Source organism: Bufo gargarizans, chromosome 11 (assembly GCF_014858855.1).
Source record: "Bufo gargarizans isolate SCDJY-AF-19 chromosome 11, ASM1485885v1, whole genome shotgun sequence".
NCBI classification, from domain to species: domain Eukaryota; kingdom Metazoa; phylum Chordata; class Amphibia; order Anura; family Bufonidae; genus Bufo; species Bufo gargarizans.
In genome coordinates, this window is record NC_058090.1 from 97,002,426 (window position 1) to 97,015,294 (window position 12,869).

The 12,869-nt window shown below is 44.2% G+C and overlaps 1 protein-coding gene across 4 annotated transcripts in view; it reads right to left on the minus strand.

The window, feature by feature from the left end:
• The window catches only part of INSRR (insulin receptor related receptor), a 35,810-nt gene that overhangs the window by 16,030 nt on the left and 6,911 nt on the right, over positions 1-12,869 (minus strand). For all 4 annotated transcript variants that reach the window (XM_044272339.1, XM_044272338.1, XM_044272336.1 and 1 more), the window contains 7 exons: positions 5,900-6,212; positions 5,204-5,346; positions 4,834-4,978; positions 4,367-4,581; positions 4,025-4,148; positions 3,099-3,337; positions 1,663-1,830 (listed from right to left, as the gene is read on the minus strand). In XM_044272339.1, coding sequence (XP_044128274.1) covers positions 1,663-1,830; positions 3,099-3,337; positions 4,025-4,148; positions 4,367-4,581; positions 4,834-4,978; positions 5,204-5,346; positions 5,900-6,212 — 1,347 coding nt within the window. The remainder of the gene's footprint in view (positions 1-1,662; positions 1,831-3,098; positions 3,338-4,024; positions 4,149-4,366; positions 4,582-4,833; positions 4,979-5,203; positions 5,347-5,899; positions 6,213-12,869) is intronic.

The following is a 12,869-nucleotide window of genomic DNA, read 5'->3' on the forward strand; positions in this document are numbered from 1 at the left end:
TAGATGGAAGAATGGATTAAGTGAAATCCCAGTAAATTCTGGAAGCAAACACAACACCAACTGTATAGGTTGTTAAAAAATCAATGAAAAGAGGGTGGCTTTTACAGATGGATAATGATCCTAAACACACCTCAAAAAGCACAAGCTGAAGGTTTTACCATGGCCCTCAGAGTCCCCTGATCTGAAGGTCATTGAGAATTTGTGGATAGACTTCAAAAGAGCAGTGCAGGCAAGAGGGCCCAGGAATCTCACAGAACTGGAAGACTTCTGCAAGGAAGAATGGATGAAAATCCCTCAAAACAAAGAATTTAAAGACTTTTGGCTGGCTACATAAAGGTGTTTGCAAGCTGTGATACTTGCCAAAAGGAGTGTCACTAGGTCCTAACTATGCAGGGTGCCCAAAGTTTTGCTTTGAGCCCTTTTTGGTTATTTTGAAAATGTAAAAGATGAAAATAAAAAATAGTTTTTGCTTAAATACAAAAGGGAATGTGTCATTGTAAGCTTTATGCCTTTTGGAGATCATTTAATCTTCAACTTACTTAACTGTTCACAGCAAGGGTCCATTCACATGTCCGTATGTGTTTTGCGGATCTGCAAAACAAGGACACCGGCAATGTGCGTTGCACACATCACCGGCACTCTCATAGAAAATGCCTTTTCTTGTCTGCAAGACTATTTTATTAACTTTTTCAAGTCAATATAATCATGTTGGAGTATGTGATTGCACCATAACTGAGATGGCGTAATACTTGACATGTAACTGGCACAGAGGAACATTTTGTTACTATATCTGCTATGTCAACTATGAAATTATACATCACCTTCCTCGACAATGTAATAAAATTCTGCTTAATCTAAAGTGCAGACCATGTATTTCTCCACATTTGTTGATGGTGAACATCTTATTTTGGAAACAAACAGGGTTTTCCATTCCAAGGACTACAGGAGTAGTTTGTACTGGGGCTGGTTTTTATAGTTGTTTTATGAAACCACAATCCTGAAAGTCACCAAGAGCAGACGGAAAACTTTATTCAGCTAAGCTCACATTGCCTCGCATGGACAGTGATGTCTTAGGAGTTACTCAACACCACTGGCTCCATATCTACGCTCTCTACACGTGTAAAGAAACCGAAAATTTCACATTGTGACGAAAACTATGTGTTTTCTATATAGACGGCGACCTTAAAATTGTAATTTTGTACTCATTCTTTTACATGGAGCGCGGAAACAAAATTGTGACTGACTGAACCTTGGAATCAGTCAACAGTGTGCCGACAGATACACCCCTAACAATTTTAATTGTGGTTGTATATGTAGTATATTGTGGAGCATGTACCTTGGTCTACAAAAAAAGACTGAGGATCATTTATTAAATCAGAAATATATATATATATGCCCCTATATCTCTCAAAAGTATCCCACCAGAGCATGCCCTTGTATAGACTCTAAACAAGCAACGGATGTTGTTCTAGATGAAGTCTAGTGATTAAGATAAGACACAACTCAAGATCAGAAAAGCAAAAGTTACTTCATTATGAAACATGGGTCCTAAATCGCATCCAAAATTGTACAATGTAAATTAGAGTTAACATACAACATTTATGGAAACAGCCGAGAAAATCCAACGAGATCCTCAGGGTACTTAACAGGTCACATACTAACCTTTTGTACAGTAATCATTGCTATGCAGCTCCTGATCTTCCAACATCTGCTGCCAGAGCACCAGGTAGTAGCTAAGGTTTCCATTGCGTTGGCTTGGGGGCTTCCATCGTACAATTAGATGTGATGAAGAGTTGGACATGATCATAACATCTTGAGGAACAGTTGGTGCTGTGGACATGAGAAGGTAAACAATTGCAACCCATCCTATGTAATGGCATTTGCCTTTAGGAAAGTAGTTAGACATGGTAAATTCAACCATTTAGTTGCCTATAGACCTATTTTAACTCTTACAGTTGGATAGTTTTTGCAAACATTATATGGCTCACAGAACATACTTTTGTTTATGATAATATGGTAGGATGCTATGGGTTTAGTAGTTTATAAGTAAAGGCTCATCCAATATATTACATTGGTTTCATTAGGACCATATGTAAAAGCTAAAAAAAATGCTTTTTCCTTCCCCCCAAAGTTTTAAACACTTTGCATGGATATCCTTGATGGAACTGTCTTTTTCAACCATTCCAACCATGGTGGTGGCAGAGTAAACCCACTTGTGCAGTCCCTGAATTAACCATCTTGCAATGAAACAATTAAGGCCTGCTGCAACAGATAGACAATGAGAATACCAAGAGGCTGCTCCCTAGCCAAGGGAGAAGCCTGCCCAGCTGAATGGAAGCACCAACAGTAGATCACATCCCCAGACCTTAAGGGTCTGAGAGTGATGGCCTGATTTTCAGTCATCACAACCATGATAACCCGAAGATGACCACCAGACCTATGAAAAGTGAAGCAGTCGTGATGGGACACTAAAAACTCCTCGGCCAGGAATGCGCCAGAAGGTAAAGTGGATGTCGTGAAAGTCGTGTTGAAGCACTGAAAGAATGGCAGGGCATCTAAGTCAGAAAAAAGAGGCATTAGGGAGGCCAGAAGCAGAGCCAAAGATAGGCTGACAGACCTGACCTTAACCAAAGTCCCAATCTATCACAAAGGATGGCAGTGACCAGGAGACAGCTAGTCCCCTTGGGACAATTGTGTGGACTACATTGTAATGAAAGAACTGGGCCTCCTCATGAGTACCACTAGGAGTGTTCTGCTCTCTCTGAGGGACTGCAACCGCTAAGCTTAGCCACTGTGTCGTTAAGTACCAAGCATCCAGTCCAAGAGAGTGTAACTGTTAAGCATTTGTGTGCCCGCTGCTGGAGAATAAGTAGACCTTATGATGTGTGAAAGTGTATACCCCTCCACTTGGCTTTATTCCATTCACCACCGTAACAACCTGCATTCCCCAGTCATACATAGGGAAGCAGTTGACCAAAAGTCTCCTCTAACTAAAAAAATTTTTGGGCTCCTTGGTAACTTTGCTTCAACATTTTAGCCCTGATAACACCAGGAAAGTTCCCGTAATGTGAATATGACCCACTAAGGTATCATATTACCTGCTGGTTTAGTCCGAATATACACTACGTCACTCTGAGCACCAAAGCTCTGTCCTTCCTCCGCTGTAGTCAAAGTGATGGCTCGGACATATACTGCATACTGTGTCCAAGGTTTCAAGTTTAACAAAGTGACACTTGGTTCTTGTTCAGTGTTCAAAGGCAGCTCCAAGTCTACAACGTTCCAGCTGTTGGCCCCACAGGCATCTAGTCCGAGGTACTCAGTTATATTCTGGAAGGGTCTGTAGAGCAGACAGTGGACATTTTAAAAGACAAAAGGACATGATGGTATTATTAGACGAATATGTAGGGTGATTCAAAATGATCATGAATGATCCACAACTATTAAGCTCAAATAAACTCAAACTGTACTTTGTTAATGCCTGTCCAAGATGGTAATTTCTGATCCTTAAAGTCGGCCATACACATCAGGCAGCTGTCTGCCAAACACTTATGCAACCAACAAATATTCCTCATGACCACCGCCCTCCATATATACTGTATATGAACTCTTGGCCGAGTGTCTCGTTAGCTTATGTCCCCTGATAGTAGAAGGAACAGACATGTTGACGTTCAACATGCATAGCCCTCTCCCCCAGCTACATCTTCCACTGGGGGAGAATCAGGACACATTAAATGGGTGCCTGGTCCCACCAAAATGATCAGGTTCGGTTGATGTTCATTTACTGGACACGAACACCTTTTGAAGGGTGGGAGAATACCAGGATAAGAAGCCTATAAGTGACCTGAAATTATCCTCATGGGAGCCAATATGGCTGACTGACAGATGCTTCCTGTACCATAATACAAAATGTTGGAGAAGTCTTTTCATAACAAACTGTCTATAAAGGTTTAGGAGCTCATTTGATTGATCTAAGCATTTTTATACACCTTCTTAAGTATTTATACCATCATAGATTTCCACTTACGATTCTTTGTAGTGGACAACAAAGCTCTCAAGATCTGTGTTATCTGGCTTGTATCGTTGCCATTTTAGGAATATGCGGTCAGATTCGGTCATATTTGCTACAAATCTTAGAGTTTCGGTCTTGCCTGTAATGAAAAAACATAGTTTGACCTGAATTCAACCACAGAGGGCATTATTTGGAGTTAATAAGGGTAGATAAGATGAAACTAAAACCTAAAGATACCAGAAAGGGTGCATCTTCAGATAATTAACATGACTGTTGTACCCTAATGAATGGGGCACAACGAGCAAAATCTTATATGATTGTTAATAGATTTTCCCATCAATAATCTCTGAAACTCACATGAGGCCCGATCTCCATTGGTTCGAGGGTTGATGTCAGCTTTGTTTTGTCTCCCCTTTGTTCCGCTCAGATCTTCCATTTGATGGATCTCTGATAGACAGAGTTTGGGATTGAAAGCAAAGTATAATTTCCCAGTGGGGATAGACAAGCTTTCGTGGTTTGGATCCCATAGCTGTTGTAGATTCTGATTGTCCAAGATGTACAACGTATAATTCCTAGAAGACATCAACAAGAACAGACTTGTAGAGATGGAACCAAGCTCATACCTCAGTATTCACCTTAAAGTGGATTTTCAGTACCATACATCAGGTGGACACTGGAGAACCTGGCCTAACTCAACAAAAGAGGTTTGCTAGAAGTTTCCTACAAATTTCATTTTGCCGATATAGGTCCAGTCAAGAATACATATTTTTGGGGGTACATTTTAAAGAAGTTTCTAGGACCTTGCACTCATTCTCTAGTCTTACCCATCCACCATGGCTTCTCCCCTGATTAGCTTCAAGTTTTTTAAGAAGGATAGTGACACCAAAGCGAACGAATGCTTAATTTTTAGGAATCCTGTGATGGTCTCAATACGACCCAAACTTCGCTGAAGCTCGGAAGCCAGGTTATCTGAAAGAAAAATCAGCAGGAACTTTAGGAGTGGAAATATTAATACTAAATTAGGCATGACTGCCAACCATTCTTAGGGGGAGAAGGCATTGTCATCCCATAAGTACTTGCACCTCTTCAAAAATTAGCTCATTGACCTCTCAAAAGATATTGTTTGGGGAAGATTCAGTATTCAACCCCATTATTTTAACCAGTAAATTTAGTCAAAACATCACAGATACTCACTTCCTCTGCGGATGTTGAAGATCAGACTTCCTTCGATGTATGTGCAGCCAGTCAGCTCTTTTGCAGTCTGGATGGAGTCAATGGCTTTGGTCCCAACTTTGCAAATCTTTGGGCAGTGACCCTCACACTTGTGGCAGACAAAACTGTGATAGAAGCAGTGAGTTTTTAAAATACGCAATCATTTGGGTTTATTGAACATGTCAATGACGAGCAGTTGCCTCAGTGGTAGCTCCAATGATGGAAGGTCTTTGCAACTAGCTGTACCACTGGGGGAACTGCTAGGCTTCCATGCCATAAAAAATAAATAAAAATAAAGCTCCTGCTTATTTTTCCATAAATCAACACCAATTTTGTCTGTGGGGGTCTCTGGTAGATCACCCCCAAAAATATGGACTCCCTTCAGGGGCAATATCAGATACATTCTGGTATCATTGTCTACCCATCTGTACTTCTAGCAATATGGCAACTGTGGAGAAGGTCAGGGGTCAGATGCTCTGCGGAGAAGCATATCAGCAGGGAGAGGAGCGTAGGGACATCAGAGTGGAGCTCAAAGTTAGGTGTGCAGATGGTGGAGTAGTGCAGGAAGAAGTCCAGAAGAGCAGAGTGATGCCCTGTGGCAGACATATTTCTCGTCACCTGGTTTTCCCTGTGGCAGATAAGAATTTACATTTTTTTCAACAGTTAATTCCCTCCTACCTGCTCTCATTCCTGGTGTATCCCGGTGGACACTCTGAGAGACAGCGGTTCTCATAGATGACAAACTTGGAAGACTCCCTGGAGTTCTCAGAGACCTTGACCAGACTGGCACAGTACTCTGCGGTGATACATCTCCAGCCCTCATATTCATAGGTGTTAGCTGGGCAGGAAGGCAAGCACTGGCCATTGAAGAAGAAATTACGACATGCCACACAAGTCCAGCTGTCTCTTGGGGAACTGCAGCCTCCCAGGCACTCAGGGTGACAGCAATCTCCGCCACTTGTACAGGCCGTGTCTTTACCACAGTTACACACTGAGAACAGAAATGGAGAACGGTCAATATCCCCTTTCCTCCCACCTTGTCCTGACCACCATTATAAGATCTCATGGACATCCCTGAGCAATCCACTTGCATTATATTGTGGTGGCCAATACAGTTCCTCTATAACGCAATATATTTTCATTAAGAGGCCACTATATTAACCCCTCAACTTTCAAGTTTCCATTCAGCAAAGCAAGGCCAATACAGTTTTGCCCTTTTCCATATTAGAAGATTTACTTTCTGTGACCCCACTTTCTATGAAAGGGCCCTTGATGTCAAACACGTCAATCAGGCCAAGCTCCCCAATAACTCACGGATGTCTTAGTATGTACTCCCAGCATCATCGACTAGTTATGTCTGATCTGTGGTATCCATAGAGTCTTGTCTCAATAAACCAGACATGACCAATAAGCCATGACCGATTTAGCAATTGGACTACAATAAGGATGCCCATAAGGATTTGGCCATTTTGTTCATGATCGTCCTAACAGATTCTGTGTAAATGGCCGTTTAGGTGGATCTCTCAAAAAGTCACTTACCCGGCAACATCCATTGAGGTAAAATATTAATTGGCTGTTGCCGACACACTCTGGACCAGCAACATCTCATGTATTTAATTATGAAAGTATTAGGTGTTTAAACATTGACACAAGGTGAGCAAATGAAACGCGCCATGCAGGAAGACTGCAGCAATAAGCACATTCCTCCGTCTCCTTGGCGGAGGCAGCGATCTGGATACCAAGGGGTAGATTCACACGGAAACCAGCTCCTTGCTGTGCCCCCAGGTACTCACTGTTCCTATTCTTGTTTATAAGCCAAACACATGCCATAAACTGGTCTCTTTCAACAGGATTATGTCTGCCAAATGTAACGAGTTCTTTTGGTTTTCGAGAGACTGAAGCATATTGCACAAGGTCTTGTTGTAGTTTTAAACTTTGCAGGGTACATGGTGCCAGGACCACACCAAACACCTGGACACCTTTGCTCTACTAACTTCAAGGAGCTTCCAGAAAGGGTACAATGCGCCCGATTGTTATCGATGCCCTTTACTATGCTGCTCCATAAATTGAAGTGTTAGAGGTTGTGGAGACCAAGGGAGGGTTGGGAATTTAAAGTGGCCCTGGAAAAAAAAACTAAACGTGGCCCCAAGTTGTAGGCAAGTCTGAACTGATATAAGCCAGGGCAACACAAGCTACAAGCAGACAGGACAACAGAAGTTGGTTGGGCCAGTAATACCATAGTACAGCACAAAGTACTTCTCCAGCAAAACCAAATAACACTGTGCAGAATAAAGTACTGCCCTATGACCATCAGAATGGTGATACAGTTGAATTCAGGTGGGACCTGCAGCCACTGGCCAAGTGCAAACGTATCTGGTGCTCCTAGCATTAATTAACACTGTGAACATCAGATGGTTATGTACCTGGCTCAGGTGGCCCCCTGGACATCGGCCCACCAGGAATTTTCCCTGTAGGGTATATGTCCAATCAGTGGCGTAACTACAACTGACCGAGCACCACATCAAATTTTTGAATGCCCCCTTCCCCAAGCAACTTCTTCCCAAACCCTCAACTAACATGCAACCCCCACTCCTGTGGCTAGTCAAGATTGAGGTCTCAGACAATAAAATCTAAGTCTTCCTCCTGAGGGGGCCCCTTGTGGGTCTGGGCCCCAAAGCAGTCGTTTCCCCTGCTATCCCTATAGCTATGACCCCGTGACCAATCCACCCCTGGTGGAGACACGAGGGTCAGTGTGTGCTCTCGTCCGCCAGCCTGGCTATCCTTATAAAGACAGCGCAGTGCCAGGGCTCATACCACCCAACACCAGTGCTCCTTTCGCGTGGGTGGAACACTACTCAGACAACACAGGGTGAGGGTACAATGCTCTGGGAATACTTTATTGGAAGGACACATGACCGCAAATCACCCTTCCGATAACTAGCCAGGGATTAAACCATCGTGACTTCATGGGGCACCCAGGACCAACTACCCCAGCCAGTAGCACCCCGCTTTGGGTGGACACCCATCGAGAGGAGGTAGCGGCAAGCTTAGGGAGCCGGCCATGCGCAGTGAAACATCCGAACCCGTAGGCTCGGCTAATGGCCCCGACCGGCAATAATGCCGATCACGGCCATTAAAGCCTTTAAATGCCGTGATAAAGTTTGATCATGGCATCTAAAATCTAAAAAAAAATGAATCTCACGCTTCCAGGCTTTTTACCCTCCACCACTTTCAAGGCTCCTTTTAGGAGATAGGTGCAGCTCACTGCATCTATCAGACAATGGAAGCATATCACAATGATATGCCCCCATTGTCTCAGATGAGACGACCTCTTTAAGAACAATCCACCCCACAAGTGGCAAGGTGTTATCATCCGTGATAATAATGTCCTCACAAAGGTCACTTTAAAAAAATTGTTTATATTGCGCCTTAGTTACGAGATTGAATGATTCTGATAATTATCTGCAAGCAATTTATTCAAGGAGTTCACTACCTGAAGCTGATGGGCACCTCCGTAGTTCCTCCACGACGTCTAGTCACAAAATATAGACCCTGAAGAAGAGACTGGTGAAGCCCAGGAAGAGTCTGCAGAAAGTGGCCAATCGGTTTGAGAAGCAGCAAAACTACCAGTAACAAGTGTCTGCAGAGGAGTTCACCAAAAAGCAGGAGGCATGTGTAGACCAACGATATGAGTAGAACTAAGAAACGAGACTTGCTCCAGACCAGTTATTACCCGCGATATCCTCAGCCATTCCTGCCACTTTCCTGCCCCAGCCATGTGTTGAAGTCCTTTGATATCTGGCTGTACGTTCACATGAATCAGGTAGTGTTGCAATTCATGACACAACCTATAGCTGGTACTGGCACTGTTGGACCACCATCATCGAAAGCATATACATACAGACAGAGCATGGTGTCCTATGACTGCTGGGATTAAACTTTAATCCACCTTGTCGCTAGGCTGAAGGTCAGCCATAAGAGGAATGCTTCCAGCCACCAATATTACGTGCCTAACGTTAAAAAAAAAAAACAAGTAGCCCAAGGCCAGGAGAACTTTCCCGGGTGCATTGAAATTGACCTGCACATTAGTCTTCCAGGGTATACATTAAATGGATGTATGGAAATGTTGAAAAAATAAGCTTTGGAAATTCAATTTAAACCAATGCTAACACAACCAAAATGCACTATATGGCGGTTATTTTATATATAGCAAATGTTATCTTCACAGCAGAACAGAATATTTAAGCAAAGTATACCTGACCCGTTAGATCATGCGGCTGCCAGTGACAAATTGGACAGGGCTGTATGTGACAATATCATATAGCTTAGGCAGTACCTACGGATACTGGAATGTGAAAGGCCTGCCAGCAGCACAGAGTATGTCAGGAAAGGAGTGTGCCAAGATTATAGGGACTAGTGACCTAGGTCCATGTGATCGCTTTGCTGATGACATGATGTCAGGAGAGCAATGGAAACAGGTGGGAGATCATACACTGATAGAAGGAGGAGCCCACAGCAGCACAGATTATTTCACGAGAGGAATGGGCCGACAGTGTGTAATACCCCAGAGTGGCATTGTCACTTACGCACCTCACTACTATCTTCTATGGTTAACCTCACGTTATTCTGTGTATTTATTGCAGGACTGTCACACTGTGCATTTCCTATTTTGCAACGGTTAGGTTTACATGTAATATGCCTGGTTCACCAGTAGGTGGCAGCATAAATGGCAGAGCCACAGTCTCATAGAATGGAGCTGTGTCTTCCATTCTTACACCCCCTCTGTGGTGTGGTGGGTGTGTGTCCCTTGCTGCAGGAAGGGTGGGGACCAGTTAGTCCCAGTTTAGGTCTTCCCTAGACAGAGGAAGGGTGTGCAGCAGGTGCACGTCCCTGCTGGACGTGCTTTGCCCAGGCCAGCTGGAGCACCTTCAGCTCAGCTGGATATGGAGGCAGAAGCTTAGAGCCTCAAGAGCCAGGAGAGAGAGACTCCCTGGTATAGCAAAATTCAGAGTCAGACTACAAGAGAGAAGTTGCAGCACCCAGAGAAAGCCAAGTTATACAGCTATCCTGTCAGGACAGCCCAGGTAGGAGCACCGTGACACGTGCACAAGACATTGAGCAGCATTTAGGCTACCCTACACTACTCTGGCATTCCTACACCAGGGTACCATACACAGAGCCCCTAAAAGGGGCCCTGTGCTCTTGTTGCTTCACTGAAACAAGTACTCTTTTTTTCCCCCCCTCTTAAAGGGCCCTGGGGGGAGGCGCCCGCTCCAAGTGCGGGAGACCGTGACCTGTCTGTCTGTTTGATGAGGACAGGTAAGAAGAGAGCAATGGAGGCACGTGGGAGAAGCAGACTCCCTGATCAGCACAGAGTATTTCAGAGGCGACAGTTCTTCTTTAAACAGGGGCAGTGTCACAATATGCAGAAAAAGACTGGAGGCCAGTGTAAGGGGATGGATCATGGAGGAAGTGGGGCACTCCAGCAGCACAGAGTATTTAAGGACCTTGCAATCTGGAATGAAGAAAAAAAAAATGACATACAGTATGCAGTATTTTTTATTATTTATTTCAGGAGAGGATGCAGTGGCGCAGCCCTTCACACTCAGTGCTTCTCCTATGGTAGAACTTGGCACCACCACTGCCCTGTGTTTGCTATGTAAACGTGAATCCAGACTAGGACGTGCAGGGAAAGCATGCCAACTTATCTGCTACCTACCTCAGCAGAAAACAGATAAAAATCTAAAGCACAACACAAGTTACCGTTCTGCCGTTTATCTCCTGTGTTTTTATAAATGTCACAGACAAAAGAAAGTATCTAAATCGCTTGCGCAGGGCACAAAAAAATAAAAAAAAAAGCTTCCATTTGCCACCTTGCTTTATACTGCAGCATTCATTGGAGCAGTCAGCATGTCCCTAGCAACCAGATCATAAGGTAGGGGTTAAGATGTGTGTTTTTTCCCTGCCCACAGATTGTGTGTGGTACTGCAGCTCCTTTCCCTTCAGCAGAGCCTGGCATCCAACTAAAGAGGACATCAGGGATGAAGGCCACCGGCTCCAAAATACCTGCTCAGAGGCACATCCTGGCAGTTTTTGACATAACCCGAGCCAGTAAAAGTTGAAGAAAAATGGCATCCATGGTGAATCCGTTTTTCACTGAAGACTAATAGCTGTGAATTACTAATAGCTGTGAATTACGGATGAAACACAGATGGTAAAAACTGACACAGAGACCAACCACGGATCCTTCACGGATGAAACACGAAAATGTGGACAAGGCCTGTGTTCGATCAGCGATTTCGAGAACAGGTGCAGATCTTCCCCTCATCTTTTTGAAGGCTCCATTCCTGGTTTTGGCTCACAATCACTGATGGAAATCACTGACCAAACACTGACATGTGAAGAAAGCGTTAGATTTCAGCGCGACGTCATGGAAATCGACTGCAGGGCAGCAGCCCTGTCACCACCACGCTGAAGCACAAGTTTATTATCCTATCATTTCCATATATTAAACCCGCCATCGGTTCCCTTCATGATGGCCGGTGTATACGGACACACAGGACATGTCTGAAAGGGTCTCTGGTGTTGCCCATAGCAACCAATCACAGGGCAGCTTTCATTTCTCACAGTGCTCTTGAAATATAAAAGCTGCGCTGTGATTGGTTGCTATGGACAACCAAGGCAGCTGGTTACCTCATGAATGTGTTTTCTATATGGCGGCCATAAATGGCATACACTGTGCATGGTTAGCGTCCTGTGATGACCTGCTGAGACACGAGCAGGCGGCAGATGCCCTGACACACGGCCATGAGAAATGAGTGTTTTTCCCCCAGATGTCACCCAATGTTTACTGTAAGTATAAGCAACTACCCGCAGCGCGTGTACAGGAGACTTACCTGCGCCCAGAGGGCGACAATCAGCTCAGGTTACACAGTGCTTATGAATGGCCCGTGCTGCGGAGGCTATGCAGGTGCTTGTTAACCCCTTCCCTACCAGAGAGAAGCCTAAGCGCCATTACCTCTATCATCGAATGGTAGAGGAGGATCATTAAAAAAATAATCCACAGGGCTACGTGCTTCTGAACTGATGTATCCAAGCCCATCATGTGTGATACTGTCTGATAAGCTGGTGTATCCAAGCCGATCTTGTGTGATCCAGCCTGCTGAACTGATGTATCCAAGCACATCATGTGTGATACCGTCTGATGAGCTGGTGTATCCAAGCGTATCATGTGTGATACTGTCTGCTGAACTGATGTATCCAAGCCCATCATGTGTGATACTGTCTGCTGAACTGATGTATCCAAGCCCATCATGTGTGATACTGTCTGATAAGCTGGTGTATCCAAGCCCATCATGTGTGATCCAGCCTGCTGAACTGATGTATCCAAGCCTGGGTATCTAAGTCTATGATGTGTGGTACTGATTGCGGAGGCTATGTATCTAAGCCAGTAATATGCGATACAGTTTTATAGAATCTCACAGCACTACATTCCACGTCATGGGTTTTCAACACGTGTCAATGAGAATATTTTAGGAAATTGCTTAAACAACAACTCCCCAGTATACATACTGCTCCATCTATCAGTGGTAGAGTAGATAGAATACCTCACTATACAAACCCATCTTCCAGTCGGTCATTGAAGGGG